The sequence below is a fragment of the Protopterus annectens genome, chromosome 1.part1 (assembly GCF_019279795.1).
Source record: "Protopterus annectens isolate FY-2018-M chromosome 1.part1, PAN1.0, whole genome shotgun sequence".
Taxonomy (NCBI): Eukaryota; Metazoa; Chordata; order Ceratodontiformes; family Protopteridae; genus Protopterus; species Protopterus annectens.
The window spans coordinates 1,604,418,115-1,604,434,714 of record NC_056726.1 but is presented as its reverse complement, the minus strand read 5'-3'; the positions used below and the strand labels follow the sequence as shown (position 1 = coordinate 1,604,434,714).

General features: G+C 41.2%; 1 protein-coding gene across 4 annotated transcripts in view; it reads right to left on the bottom strand.

The window, feature by feature from the left end:
• The window catches only part of INPP5B (inositol polyphosphate-5-phosphatase B), a 2,334,801-nt gene that overhangs the window by 133,693 nt on the left and 2,184,508 nt on the right, over positions 1-16,600 (bottom strand). For all 4 annotated transcript variants that reach the window (XM_044083533.1, XM_044083543.1, XM_044083552.1 and 1 more), the window contains one exon: positions 10,508-10,621. In XM_044083533.1, coding sequence (XP_043939468.1) covers positions 10,508-10,621 — 114 coding nt within the window. The remainder of the gene's footprint in view (positions 1-10,507; positions 10,622-16,600) is intronic.

Below are 16,600 nucleotides of genomic sequence, written 5' to 3'. Positions count from 1 at the left end.
GGGATTCTGTTCCAGAGTGTAGGGAGCCTCTGGGTTATGAATCTGTCCCTCCAGCACGTCCTATTTATTTCTGTGTTGAGGTTTAAGTCTCTTGCTCTCGTGGCTCTGGTGGATTTGGATTTACTGAGGTGGAGCATGTCCATTAATTCGGATTGGACATGGCCTTGTCGTCAGGCACAGATCACCTCTGAGTAGGCGGTATGCGACTGAATAGAGCTGGAGTTTTTCAGTCGGGCAGCATATGACATATGTTTAAGACCCTTTATCCTCTTGGTGAGGAACTTTTGGGGTCTTTCCAACTGCTGCAGGTGACGGGTAAGATACATCCCAAATGGGGCATTGTACTCAATCATTGGCCTGATAAGAGAAGAGTACAGGGCACAATGACCTCTCTTGATCTAGATGTGAAACCCTTCATGATAAGGTGGGCAATATAGAAGGTCTTCCTAACCACTTTGGCAATGTGAGTGTCAAATGAGAGGTTACTGTCAACCTGGGTCCCAAGGTCCCTGATTACTTCTTCCGTGCTAATGGATTACCACCTATGTGATAATTTGTGGGTACCTTGTTTTTCCCAAAGGGTATGACTATACATTTTTGGCATTCAGCTTAAGGCCATGGCTCTGGCACCAATTATCCGTTTCTATGAGGCCTCTCTGAAGGATGTTTGTGTCCGCTGGAGTATCAATTATGGTGCCCAGTTTGCAGTCATCTGCGAACTTTGTCAGCCACAATCCTCCTATGTTTGCCTGTACCTGAAATAAATGCGAACAAGAGGGGTCCCAGGACTGAGCCCTGTGGGACACCGCTTGTGACTGGCTTAGAGTCTGACATAGCTCCAGCAACTCTGACCCTGTGGGTTCTGTCCTTGAGCCAGTTTGCAACCCATCTTGTGACATATGGGTTTACATTTAAGCTGGTGAGTTTGTCTATGATGCCCGAGTGGGGTATTGTGTCAAAGGCTTTTGCAAGGTCAAGGTAGGCTGTGTGAACTGCCTTACCCTCATCAATGACCTTAGTGACTGTTTCAAAAAGTCGATCAAGTTCAAAAGGCAGGATCTGCCTTTGACAAAGCCAAATTGGGTAGGATCCAATGTCTGTAGGTCCCCAATGTCTTTGTTTATGAGTTCCATAATGATCCTCTCCATAGCTTTGCAGACCAGGCTCGTCAAGCTTATGGGGCGGTAATTTCCAGGGTCCGTAGAAGCACCGCCTTTGTGAAGTGGTACCACTGTCGCCGTACGCCACTCTTTGGGTACGTATCCTGTAGTAAGGCTAAGATTAAACAGCAGCCTTATGTGTGGTTTTAGTTCCTCTTGGAGTTCATGTAGCACACAGCCCGGGACACCGTCCGGTCCCATTGATGCTGTGTTTTTAGCTTTAGAGAGGCGGCTCTCACCTGGGCATCTGAGATATTAGGGAGGCTACACTCTGCTGGGATAGTTATTTCTCCTTTTGGGGAGGGAGGAGAAATTTGCACTGAACCTGTCTGCCAGAATGTTGGCAATGTCAGTGGGTTCAGTGTATTTTGTATCATTTTGGACTAACTCTGAGCATATCTGGGAGTTTCCACCCAGGTTTCTAACATAGTTAAAGAAGGCCTTGTGATTGTCTTCTGTGTCTTTTGCGATTTTTCTCTCAAAGTTGGCCTTGGATGATTTTATGAGTGATCGTAGTTTTTTGCTAGTACTGATCAGAGATGCCTTCCCTTTTAGGGATTTTGCTCTGTCATGTAGTAGCTTCCTCCTCCTGTTGTAGAGTTTGTTTATGGCTGGCGTCCACCAGACCGGGCACCTGCCTTTGGGGGAATGGGTCTTGGTTTTATTTGGGATTGCATGATCCATGCATTCTTGAAGGTGCCCGTAGAAGGCATTTGAAGGATTCAGCAGTGTGGGTTGTGGTTTCCACTAGCCCAGGGGCCATGAAGGATACCATTTCAGTCTTAAGAAGTGTGAAGTTGGCTTTTGAGAAGTTCTTCACTGTGGTCTTTTGTGCAGGGGGTGGGGGCGGGATGTGGATTTCCAGTGAGATTAATTTATGGTCTGATCTTACCAAAGAGGGATATACTTCCGGTGTGGAGCATTTTGTCCCTATGTTTGTGATGATCAGGTCTAGTATATTGTCTCCTCTTGTGGGAATGGTGACCAGTTGTTCCATTACATTGGAGTTTATGAATTCTAGGAACCTTTGGGCTAGGGTGTTGGGGCTTGAGTAATGTTCCCAGTCTATGTTTGGGTAGTTGAAGTCTCCCAATATAATGGTATTTGGAGAGACATTCATACTCTCTAGTGTCTTCAGGAAGGCTGTGTGGGGTTCCTGAGTTTGAGAGGGTGGTCTGTAGCATGCTACAAACTGTAAGGCAGTTTGCCTATGGTTAGTTGCACCTGGATGGTCTCCGATGCTTGTGCATTGCCACTAACCTGGAGGTGTGGGTATCTTTGATGAATATGGATACTCCCTCCTTTTGTGGTTCGGTCCAAGTTTTGGGGCCGGAAAGCATGATATGAGGTAAAACCTGATAGTGCTGGGGTGCTCTCAGGAGCCTTGAACCAGGTTTCAGTCACTGCACAGACATCGATGTTCTCCATACTGAGAAGGGCTTGAGGTGCATCTTGAGGTTTAGACTTCTGGCATTGAGCAGCATTACCCTTAGTTTTTTTCCACTTGTGTTTTCTAGGGAGGTAGGTTTGTCCTTTGAGCCTTGCCTAAAAAAGGCACTATGGGGTGGCAAGAGCCTTGGCCAATATCCGGAAGCCCAGGGTGACAGGTGCAAGCCATCCCTATGAGCAGCGTGGCTTGTCAAGCATGTCATCCCAAGCAGACAGACATTGGATCCCCTTAGAATGACACCAGTAATTTAGCCAATTGTTAAAATTGATCATTTTGTCTTTGTACTGTGGCATCATTCTTGGTGAGGGTAAGATGCTGCTCAGGGTCAGGGTCATACCGGCCTGGGCTACATAATCAGAGAGCTCCTCTATGTCTCTTTTCATGTAGTCCAGGGAGGTCGTCTCAGGTCATTCACACCGGCATGTACAATGACTGAGTCATATTTGTACTTGCTGTGGAGTGACCTGAGTGCTTGTGTTATGTGGCGGATTCTACCTCCCGACAGGCAGCTTACTGTGACCCTCTCCTTGTTCAGTCTGGTGAGCGGTACGTCAGTGTGTCTGACTATGGAGTCACCTATTACAAGTGTGTCTGGCATGTTGTTTGGCCTTAAGGGCTGTGACTGTTTAGCACACTGACTATGTGAACTATGTGTTGCATGTGCTATGTCTTGAGATATCGGTTGCTTGGGTGTCTGCTTTGGAGGCCTCTGTTGTTTTGGTAGATTTTTAATCAGCACCTCCGAGTATGTTTTTGTGTGTTTATGTGTTTGGTTTGCAATTGTGATAGTTCTATGTGAGACTGGGTTTGTGGTGTGCGTGGTTACCTTCTCCTCCTGACTGGTCTTGCCAGTACTGAATTGAGGAGCTCAGCCTCCAGTTTGGCTATATAGTTGCATCTCTCATATATTTGTATTTGTTGGGAGGAGGAGAGGGTTGTCTGTGTACATGAGGCAATTGTAACATTGCCTCAAGATTCTAGATTCACCAGCTGAACAGGAGAGGATGCTAGCAACTGACCCTTCGACATGCTAGAAATAGTGAAAAGATTGCTGTGTAACTGAGTCAGAAAGGACCTATAGGAAATGGGTGCTCAAGGGAATTTAGGTGAATGAAGTACTTTCTTTTGTTTAAGAGTGCTTTACTTGTATAAAGAAATGCTTTAGGAGCAAGTGCTGAGCTTTTCAGATAGAGTATAGGCTGTATAGATTGCAAGTAGAACAGTTCTAAGGGAAAAATTGAAGAGCAGACTTTATGGAGCCAGAAATAGTTTAAACTTGATTAACCGGCGCTGCCCTATGCTGCTCTATGAGCAACTTTGCGCTAATTTGTGCTAAAACAAGCGGGATTTATAGCAGGGGGTTGAAAAGAGCCAGGAATTGACCCAAAATGGCCAATAAACTACAAGTTTCTGGGCTGGAACCAATCCTCTAGGGACAAATAGGTTGCTCAGTGCTCCCCACTCCCACTGGTGAAACAAAGAAGCTTCCTCTTATCCAAATAAGGGTATGGATAGCACAGGAACCAAGACAAAGCCCAGAGATCAGCAAAATCTGAAGACTGGACTATTCTAGTTCAGAAAAGCGGGAAAACAAGGATATATATATATATATATATTTTTTTTTTTCACAGAGAAGGGAGAAAAGATACAGTAACAAACAGTAAATGCTATAATACGGCTAGCGCACTTTAGTGTGTTAGCCTAACAATTAAATTTAACAAAAATAACTTTTTAAAGTGCTAACAGTATAAATTCAACACAAGAACAGTAAAAACAATATGCAGAGCAGTTTTTTAAGCGAAATGCAGTCGAGATGCAGTACTTTAAGCGAAAGCCAGAAAAAAATACTTATAAATCCAGGAAAGTCACTCTTTCACTCTCTGCTGCTTGCAGAACTCTTCAGGACACCACGAGGAGCTGTGCTGAGTCTGTTACAAGTAAAAAGCATAGCGGGCTTTATAGCAGGGGTTGAAAAGAGCCAGGAATTGACCCAAAATGGCCAATAAACTACAAGTTTCTGGGCTGGAACCAATCCTCTAGGGACAAATAGGTTGCTCAGTGCTCCCCACTCCCACTGGTGAGACAAAGAAGCTTCCTCTTATCCAAATAAGGGTATGGATAGCACAGGAACCAAGACAAAGCCCAGAGATCAGCAAAATCTGAAGACTGGACTATTCTAGTTCAGAAAAGCGGGAAAACAAGGATATATATATTTTTTTTTTTTTTTTTCACAGAGAATGGAGAAAAGATACAGTAACAAACAGTAATGCTATAATACGGCTAGCGCACTTTAGTGTGTTAGCCTAACAATTAAATTTAACAAAAATAACTTTTTAAAGTGCTAACAGTATAAATTCAACACAAGAACAGTAAAAACAATATGCAGAGCAGCTTTTTAAGCGAAATGCAGTCGAGATGCAGTACTTTAAGCGAAAGCCAGAAAAAATACTTATAAATCCAGGAAAGTCACTCTTTCACTCTCTGCTGCTTGTAGAACTCTGCAGGACACCACGAGGACCTGTGCTGAGTCTGTTACAAGTAAAAAAGCGCGCAAAAGCGGGCTTTATAGCAGTGGGTTGAAAAGAGCCAGGAATTGACCCAAAATGGCCAATAAACTACAAGTTTCTGGGCTTGAACCAATCCTCTAGGGACAAATAGGTTGTTCAGTGCTCCCCACTCCCACTGGTGAAACAAAGAAGCTTCCTCTTATCCAAATAAGGGTATGGATAGCACAGGAACCAAGACAAAGCCCAGAGATCAGCAAAATCTGAAGACTGGACTATTCTAGTTCAGAAAAGCGGGAAAACTAGGATATTTTTTTTTTTTTTTTTTCACAGAGAAGGGAGAAAAGATACAGTAACAAACAGTAAATGCTATAATACCGCTTGCGCACTTTAGTGTCTTAGCCTAACAATTAAATTTGACAAAATAACTTTTAAAAGTGCAAACAGTATAATTCAACCACAAGAACAGTAAAACAATATGCAGAGCAGTTTTAAGCGAAATGCAGTCGAGATGCAGTACTTTAAGCGAAAGCCAGAAAAATACTTATAAATCCAGGAAAGTCAGTCTTTCACTCTCTGCTGCTTGTAGAACTCTGCAGGACACCACGAGGAGCTGTGCTGAGTCTTTTACAAGTAAAAAAGCGCGCAAAAGCGGGCTTTATAGCAGGGGGTTGAAAAGAGCCAGGAATTGACCCAAAATGGCCAATAAACTACAAGTTTCTGGGCTGGGACCAATCCTCTAGGGACAAATAGGTTGCTCAGTGCTCCCCACTCCCACTGGTGAAACAAAGAAGCTTCCTCTTATCCAAATAAGGGTATGGATAGCACAGGAACCAAGACAAAGCCCAGAGATCAGCAAAATCTGAAGACTGGACTATTCTAGTTCAGAAAAGCGGGAAAACAAGGATATTTTTTTGTTTTTTTTTTTTTCACAGAGAAGGGAGAAAAGATACAGTAACAAACAGTAAATGCTATAATACGGCTAGTGCACTTTAGTGTGTTAGCCTAACAATTAAATTTAACAAAAATAACTTTTTAAAGTGCTAACAGTATAAATTCAACACAAGAACAGTAAAAACAATATGCAGAGCAGTTTTTTAATCGAAATGCAGTCGAGATGCAGTACTTTAAGCGAAAGCCAGAAAAAATACTTATAAATCCAGGAAAGTCAGTCTTTCACTCTCTGCTGCTTGTAGAACTCTGTAGGACACCACGAGGAGCTGTGCTGAGTCTGTTACAAGTAAAAAAGTGCTCAAAAGCGGGCTTTATAGCAGGGGGTTGAAAAGAGCCAGGAATTGACCCAAAATGGCCAATAAACTACAAGTTTCTGGGCTGGAACCAATCCTCTAGGGACAAATAGGTTGCTCAGTGCTCCCCACTCCCACTGGTGAAACAAAGAAGCTTCCTCTTATCCAAATAAGGGTATGGATAGCACAGGAACCAAGACAAAGCCCAGAGATCAGCAAAATCTGAAGACTGGACTATTCTAGTTCAGAAAAGCGGGAAAACAAGGATGTATATATATTTTTTTTTTCACAGAGAAGGGAGAAAAGATACAGTAACAAACAGTAAATGCTATAATACGGCTAGCGCACTTTAGTGTGTTAGCCTAACAATTAAATTTAACAAAAATAACTTTTTAAAGTGCTAACAGTATAAATTCAACACAAGAACAGTAAAAACAATATGCAGAGCAGTTTTTTAAGCGAAATGCAGTCGAGATGCAGTACTTTAAGCGAAAGCCAGAAAAAATACTTATAAATCCAGGAAAGTCACTCTTTCACTCTCTGCTGCTTGTAGAACTCTGCAGGACACCACGAGGAGCTGTGCTGAGTCTGTTACAAGTACTGTAGCTACATAATGTGAATACAAGATTCACTACAGAGGACATTGATGAAGGGAAAGATCAAAGGCAAAAGAAGAAGGGGGCAGCAGAATCTAAAATGTATACACAGCATGAATACGCATACATCTGAACTGTACATATATTTACAGAATGCCCCGATTTTTGCCTCATATATTTGGTCTGTTTTTCATAAAATTGTTGTTTTCTGGCAAATCATTAAAGACTGAAGTCAGAAAATAATTACAGATATTTGAGTTTCAGACTTCACATCCTTCAGAGCCACGGTGGTGCAGCGGTTAGCGTTGTCGCCTCACAGCAAGAGGTTCTCCTGTTTGATTTTCGGCTGGAGCGCCTTCTGTATGGAGTCTGCATGTCCTTCCCGCAGTCGAGTGACGTTATAGACATGCAGGTAGGTGCGAGCGTGAATGGGTGTGCCTTCATTGAAGGTTGGGTGTCGGGCTGGCAACTCGGCACCATAAAAATCCACTGCCAATCATGAGCGTACCAGAGTTCCACTGTGGCGACCCCTAACCGGGAAAAGCCAAAAGTCTCACTTTATATCCTTCAGAAAATTCATATTAAAGCAAAACCTGTTATTCTATCAACATTCTAAGTGCAATATTTAAAACTGTCCCTATTTTTGGGCCTATGTCCCCCCAGTTATTTATGGCTTTGTCCAGATTTCTTGATCTAAGAGGTTGAGAGATATGTGAATATGAATGTGCAAAAGCTTAATGAACCAGTTCTTAGGTTCATAGGTTCATACTAGGCTATCTGCCCTAGGGCATTTATAAGCCTAGTCAGAGTGTGTTTGGCTTTCGCCACCCATTTTAAATGAATTCTGCTATGCCCTTTTTCGAGGTTAGTATACTGTGCGCCTCTAACAGTGACACAGAAGTGATACCCGGGGTAAACCTACTATCTCCCATCCACTCATCAAGATTCCTCTTGAAGAGACTTCTTGACAGATAGGCCTGACATTTTAATATATGTGAAGACATGAAAAGCTGGACTTGATTAAATGATTACTACAACAACAACCAGTTTTTACCTGTGGATACACATGACGGTTGCAAACAAGTTACTCTGAGCTGAAACATTAGAAAAGAACTACATGGACTGTTCAATTTCTGAGACATTTTAAAAACTGAAGTGAACTGTATGTCCTGAATAGTGTATTTTGTTTTTCTTTTTGTTGTTATACTTGCACTGTAAATACTCTGCATCTCATACATTGTAAATAAACGTCACTACATTCTCAACCACAGTAAGACTATTGCTTTACAGAACATGTTATAAAATAGCACATCTAAAATCTGTTTTCTTTATTTACTTATTATTTTACATTTGTTTATCAGGAAAGTCCAGCTGGACATAATGTCCTTTTTCAGTGGAGGCACAGGGAGAAAAGCTCCAAAATGAAAAGTAACATAGCAGCAAAAGTGGTAATAAAGTACAAAACATAGCAATACAAGCAGTAGGTAACACAACAACTGAGTATAATGCAGTCAAGAGTATTTATGGTTACATTTTAAGTTACTGAAAGAAAAACAATAGCTAAGTGTCTAGCTCAGCAGATGTGATAATCATAACAATTTACAAGGAGTTTAATGCAGTCTGCAGCAATGCTTAAAGTAGTCCTATACAAATAGGCAGAGGGGATTAGGTGGAAGGGTAATGAGCAAAGTGGGACAGGGGAGTGTTCTATCCCAGAGAGCTGCAGGAACAGAGCCAGGTCCTTGCAAGGTGGGTTTTTAGGAGCTTTTTAAATTGTACTGTTGAGGGGATGGTCACTAGTAAGTTTGGTGGTAGGCTGTTCCAAATCTTGGAGGTATAGTTGGAAAAAAGAGATTCACCTTCTGAGTTTTTTACTTTAGTGACTTGAAGAAGACGTTTATTGTTAGAGCAGAGGGATCTGGAAGCAGAGTAGGGTTGAATGATATCTTTGAGGGCTGGGGTGTTTTTAGAGTGGTGGAGAATTTTATGAGCTAGGGTTAGTGGATTAAAGTGTAGGAGGAGTTGGGGGAGTTCCAGCCAATCAAGCTTTTTGAGAGATAAACAATGATGTGACTTGTAAGATGCGCTGGTGGCAGATTTGGAGATTTTGTTGCAACAAGCTTCAAGTTTGGCAAGGTCCATTTTGTGGAGGTTGTTTAGGACTGGGGAAGCATATAGGAGTGTTGATAGAAGGTGTGCCCTGGAAACTGTAACTTTTGCGTTTTTTGTTAGAAATTATTTACATATATATATATATGGGTCTACCTGAAAACGCCAAAAGTCCACAACACCGGCAACGAGAACACCGACACCGGAAGATCGACAACGGAGAAGACTGAAAGTTGAGAATCCTGACGCTGAGAACACCGACATGTTAAGGTAAGTGTGCGATAGGGACGGATATTAGGGTCAGGGTGTGGGTCAGGTAAGTGTGCGATAGTGACGGACTTTAGGTTTAAGGGTGGGTTAAGTGAGTGAGGGTTAGGGTGCGGTTACGGTAAGTGTGCAATAGTGACGGACCTGAGGGTTAGGGGCAGATTAAGTGAGTTAGGGTTAGGCTGCGGGTAAGGTAAGTGTGCGATAGTGACGGACCTTAGGGTTTGTGTTAAGGTTAGTGCATAGATAGTTGTGTATGTAAGGTTTAGTGTAGGTTTGTAAGGTTTTTGGTGTGCTTGTGTTGTGTGTGTGTTTTTTGGGAAAGGTATTTGTTTTGTTGATTGTCGGGATTGTGGTATGTCGGGCATGTGAAGTTTCTTATTTTTGTACTTTCGGTTTTGCCGTGTCAGTTATTTTATTGTCTGTGTTTTGGCATGTTGGTGTTATCAGGTAGACCCATATATATATATATATATATATATATATATATATATATATATATATATATATACAGACATACATACATACATATATATCTGTATATATGTTTCTAAGCTACTTTTGCATGCTCTATATGTTGCATCAGATGGCCATGGGCAGATATCCATTTTGGGCAGCTGATTTTGTGCTATTATTTCTAAGTCTATCAGTTTTTTTTTTTTGCCTGAGGCCTAGCAGCTGTAGAACTCTTATTTCCAAGCATTAAAAATACTGAAATACAATGAAATCAGATCTCGGAAAAAATAAAAATGCCTACAGTCTGTACCAGGTATGTTTATCACATACCTTTGTTTCTCACTTTCCTCCTAAGCTACACCAATCTGCCTCCAGTGTTACTCTTATGCAATGCTTAAACAGACATTCACCAAGTACAGATGCCAACAACAGATGCCAGCATAAAATATCAAGCTTAGCAGCTACGTTTTCATCTAATGGAAAATTCTTCTATCTTCCCTGAACCACTCTGTTTGCACATGCTTGCAGTGCCAATGCCCGAAACTAAATAAATACACTTCTGTGAAATTCAAATGCCATTGGTAGCATATAACTGCATACAATAAACAGTAGTTTGGTAGTAAGAACTGCATTGTTGTTTTCTTATTTTATTACTAGATAACAATCTTCTACAAATTTCTAAAGACATAGAATAATCATTATATTTTGAAGTACAGACCTGCTGAGAAGAATTTCGGTATAGGTGGTCCACCATCATCCATATTTCTTTGGGAATATCGAGTGGTTTCTCCTCTAAGTCGCTGAACTCATTAAGCTGGAGGGGTCGCAAACACTGAAAGGATATTATTGCTGTTATTAAGTGCAGTCAAAATGTAATTATAAACTGGTACAAACTGCAATCAGAAATAAATGCTTTTTAACTACTCCACCGATATTAGAGATCAAATTAATATTCCAAGTGGAAGAGAAATGTTACCTTCTTCCACATCTATCCATGAAGAATCTCAGATGCTCTTGATGGAAAAGTCAACATACTGCCTTTAGAATCGGTCTTTAGGAGTGTTTACCCTTAAGCCATTGGAATACCACACATTTAAGTTGTCATGCCCAAATAATGCAAGAGGACAGCCTTACAACCAAACCACTGGACTCATCTGCTGCAGTGAAACATTAATGAAAGAGTGTTTCTGAGTGGCTACATGCATCACAGCAAATGAACAGCAAAGTGATTCCTTGGTACCAAGGAGCATGTTAGCTCTTTAAGGTCACTTTCTACCAAAGCGAAATACTGATATGTAACATTTCACCCTCTATACAGATTTTCAAGAGGTACTTCCGCAATCATTCAAAGCAATGAGATCACATCCTTCTATTGTTCCATGCAATCTCACATTTCCCTACACTGAAGATAAATGGCAAGATAAAAAAATGCAATATCCAGTTCTTCAGCAGAAAGTAATGACACTAATTTAATAAAATAAAATCTAAATGCATCTTTTGTATCATAACCCTTCCATGCCAATCTTACTTTCTAACCATGTACTCGGGCATAAGGTCCTAGAAACACAGCTGCATTCCATGAGAGCAGAAGAAAAGTTAACGAAGCACTCATTTCAGAAGTCTAGCATAAATATCCAAGAATGTATTAAGTACTAAGCACTAACATGATCAGACTTTAGCCTGTGGAAGGGTTTTTCAAAGTATTTTGAGAGATCCAGGTAGAAGCAAAACAAAGTAAATTCTTAAGGAATGATTATGCAAAAGGCAGGCCTAACAATAAGATGTGCTCCCAAAGTACAGATACAAGCTAAAAATAACAGGATTTAGGATGCGTACAGCATCTCTTACCAAAACACCTTGAAAACCTATCTCATTACTGGCACTTTTCTTAATGCAAATCATGGGAGACATCTGTTTTGTGAAAATTCATAGCCCTCAAAATATGAAACTGAAGCTACCTGTATATATCAATGGTACAAAGGAACCTTTTACATCTGAGGCTCTGGGAAGACCAGAAGAAGATTATGTACATAGTTAAAGCAAATACTGAAGACTGTCTCCAGTTAAAAGCAAGGATAAGTTTTTATTGAGTTGCTCTTCCCAAGTTACATTAAATAGGGCTCCTAAACATTAAAGTCAGGAGTTCAGCTATCATTCCAACATAGATAAGGGCAGCCAGAATGACAGTAGATCTGTCAATAAAATGCCTGAAAGGGGAAAGCAAACATTTCTACTCAAAGTTTTTTTAATGGGAGGTCTCAGGTGGAGGGTATAACTTGTGAACTGTTTAGTTAACCAAGAATGGGCATTATGTCTTACTCTCCAATATATATTCAAAGGTTAAATGAGTGAAGAAACGCACCTTTATAGAACAGTACCTAATACCCAGATCAAAGGCATCTGAACAATCAGAGCACTCATGGCAGGAACCAATTGATGATGCTCAGCTTAGAAACTGCAGGAGAAGTGCTTTTTTTTTGGATACTCTCAAGTCAAGAAGATGGAAAATTTTTGAGCCAATGAAAAAATCTGATACTATCCATACAATACCTAGAGGGGGAACAAACTCTAGTGAAGGAATAAACCCCTAAGGCAGGGGTTGATCACTACTCTTCAACTCCCATAGAAAAAATATTTGTACTAATCATTCCCTTATTGCTGCCATTAGGAACAAACTCAAGAAGAATGATAACTTCCTGTCTGGTGAAGAAGTCCTCTTGAAGAAGTTCCCAAGAACTATGCAGCACTCTTGCATCTTCTAGGTAAACAGAGCCTTAATGTTCTCTCTAAGGTCATGAGCACTGCATCAATGGGCCCAGACAATATCCCAGGATGCCTACTAAATAGCATGAAACATGACCTATAAGGCTGTCTGTAATTGCTATTTAACTGTAGCCTCCAAACAGACTTCATACCTCATGACAGGAGAAGAGCAGAGTAATTCCTCTGTGCAAAAGTAGGCCATCTACAGACCCTAGAAACCACAGACCCTTAAGTCCAACTAGTCTCATATGCAAGGCCATGGAAAGACTTATAATGGAAATGATACCAATAATGATGTAGCAAACCTCCAGACACTGGACCCAACCCAAATGGTTTTGTCAAGTGCAGTTCATGCCTACTCAACCTGGTGGATTTTTTGAGAAGGTCACCAGAGCAATGGATGAAGGCAAAATAGTTCACACTGCATCTGAAACAATTCCCCACTTGGGCATTGATGCAAACTCAAAAGGTTAGGTAAAAACCCTTATGTCACCCGGTGGATAGCTAACTGGGTCACAGATTACAAAGAGGCTAGTCACAAGTGGAGTCCCTCAGGGATCGGTCCTGGGACCGCTCCTTTTTGGCATTTATTTCTCTGAAGTTAAGCCCAATATCAATTGCCTCTGGCTAACTAAATTTGCAGATGATTGCAAATTAGGAGCTGTCATTAAATCCCAACCACACTGACACAAATGTTCTCCAGGAAGGGCTGACACAGACAACCGACTGGTGTCTGAGCCATGCACTAAAACTAAATTCTAAGAAATACATAATAGTATCCTTCAGAAAGTTATCCACCCCTAGTAACTTTCATACTTACAATGCACCCCTTAGAGTTGACCCAGTAGTCATGGACTTAGAGACACACATAGACAGTAATCTAGCCTTTGGCCATCACATGTCCACAGTAGCGAGGAAATCATTCTGTATTGTGAAACTTATAAACAATGGTATGGAATCTAGGTCCAAGGAAGTCATTGTTCCACTGTATTTGACATTCATCACACCTGTCACTGAGTACAATGCCCTCTTTGGTATTTACCTAACCAGGCATAACCAACAATTGGAATGTCCATACATGCTCCTCACTTAAAGAATACAGGGTGTAAGTAACATGTCCTATGCAGACTGCCTCAAGGCCCTAACCCTGTATTCTGTTTCCTACAGGCTGTTGAGGGGTGATCTATGCCTAGCATACAGGGTATTGTCAGACCCAACTCTGATGTACTGCCTGCATATCCACAAAACAAACAGTACCAGAATTACCCATTCTAAAGACTTAAACATTGCCTGTGGCATAAACAGGACCTGTGGGGAGACAGGTATGTATGACTACCCTGTCTCTGGAACAGGCTCCTCATCCATGTGAAGTAGTGTTCCTCTCTAACTCAATTCAAGTGTTATGTGGACAAGCGGATGGGGAACAGGAAATCCATCCCTAGCTTGGCACCTATGTCTCTGATGGACACAGGCATCCTGTAAATGGTTCATCTCTCAAGCCCCCACTTGTGAATGTTTCATCTCCGAAGCCCCTGCTTACACTTATCAAGGGTACCAGAACTTGTCAAAGATTTGGGATGCACGGCTAGGGTTAAAAAGGCCCTTGTGGTCGTTAGTCTAGTACACACCTATGAACCTATAAAAGCTAGACTCTATGGACAGAATCAGCTTATGATTCAGTGCATGTACAAAGCAGTTTTTACTTGTTAAACAGGGACATACTGCAGCTCCTCCTCCAACCCATTTTGATGTACTGTAACACACATACAAGGTGTCTGAACTGACAGAGAATTCCTGTAACAGAGCTTTTGCAGATCAAATGTATAAAGAATGGTCCATCAGCTCCAAGAAACTGATATGTAATTCCTGCTAAAAAGGGGTCCAAAAACCTAGAGCTGTAAAAAAGAAATATATAATTATGCAGCACTACCACAAAAACCTCTGCTAAACAGGCAAAGGGAAGCTGCGGAAATTAAATAAGGATACATCACACCTGGCATCACAGGAAAAGTATGCCATTCTACTAAACCATCATGCAAATTTAAATGAAAGAAGTATACTACTGATGTGACAAATGTGACTCCAAATGTAAAGTGAAAAGCATACAACATTAAACAACTATATGGAAATAAAACAGAAGGAGAAACTACAAATGTCTAAGACCTTACCATAACAGTATACATTAGTAAAAACTATAAGGAAAAACCTAGCCAAACTAGTGTTTTCACTGTATGACTCCTCAAAACCTCCTGTAACACAGGACTATAGGATATATGCAAATAAACCCTTAAGGAACATCAGGTGTTTCAGCTATATGTTATCTGAATGCAATGACTTTTTTAACTTTATTTATGGATACATTCAGGCCACTAAAGCCAAGACCCACTAGCTTTGGGCTCATCCAGACTCTGCTACACTTTGCTGTGAAGGAAAGGTTAGTTTGCTTTTATTTTTTGTATTACTGTATTGCCTTTCTATATTTTGAATACTGTAGTTTGTTTTCTTTACCTTGTGTTTTGCTTGCATTCTGTTTTAACAGCATATTAAAACTTCAAAAGAGACCACAGCTCTCTCTGTTCTGAGTCGGGCAAAATTTTTTCCCGCCCTTCCACCCATTTAAGTTGTCTTGTTAAATACCACTGTCTTTCTAGTTGCCCGCCTCTTATGTTAATCTGACCATATATCTCATTTCTCTCTACTTTCACTGGCTTATGTGAGTAATCACAAAATCATCATTTTTGAAATCCCACCCTTCAATTATTTAAATTTATTGGCCATCCTACAGTATTTCATAGTACCAAAATACAAAAGTGACCACCTTTCAATCCATCTTGCTGTTTTAAAAATAGTAACTCTCCACTAAACCTTAACTTTTTAAACAGGTAAAACTCAAGTTACCTACTTTCACATCTAACTTCTCTAGTGCACACTGCAGAGTGCATTCTTTTCAATCTTACCTTTAAGCATCCCTGTGACTAGCACTTTCTCTAATACCTGCTGGAAAGCACTAGGAAGCCTTAAACTCATACAAACACTGAACTCTCCTTGTTAACAAGGAGAAATTAATAGCAGGCACTAAACAGCCTATAATTGCAAAGTACCTTGCTAAGGAAACAGCTCCTATACTTTACAAAGAAAAAAAAAAAGCCCCAAACCAGGCATGTCCAAGGGTCAGCTTCCGGTGATTTCTCCTGTCCACCTGGTGAATCTGGGCATACTGGGGCAATGCAGCAATTGCCTCATGTACACAGACAACCCTCTCCTCCTACCACCCAACACTACAACCTGTGAGAGATGCACTTACATAGCCAAAATGGAAGCAAAGCTCTCTCCACCCAAGATTGTGCTAAACAGTCAAGAGGAGAAGGTTAACACCCACACTACACCTCAAGCAACACATATCCCTTCTAAACCCGCACCACCAACACCCACATATAGCAACACTAAATCCACATATGCAGAGGCCCTTAACTGTAACCTGCCCAAGCAACAAAGACCTCTGAAGCTGAAGCAAACAAACACCAATCACAACCAATGTTTCACATAGTTCACAACACCAGTATGCCACCCAGCAACAGCCCTAAGGCAAGACAATGTACCTAACACTTTAGTCATAGGTGACTCTATAGTCCGGCACACTGATGTCCCTCTCACCAGGTTGAATAAGGAGAAAATTACAGTCAGCTGCCTGTCGGGTGCCAGTATCCGCCACATAACGCATGCACTCAAGTCACTCCACAACAAGTACAAATATGACTCTGTCATTGTCCATGTTGGAGTGAATGACTTGAGACGTACCTCCCTGGACTACATGAAAAGAGACATGGAAGAGCTCTCGGATCATGTGGCCCAGGCAGGTATGACCCTAGCCCTGAGTAGCATCCTGCCTTAGCAGAATGATACCACAATATAAGGATAAAATGATTGACTTCAACAATTGGCTAAGCTTATGGTGTCATTCAAAGGGGATCCAGTATCTGTCTGCCTGGGATGACATGATTGACAGACCACGATGCTTTGCCAGAGATGGTCTGCACCTGTCGCCCCT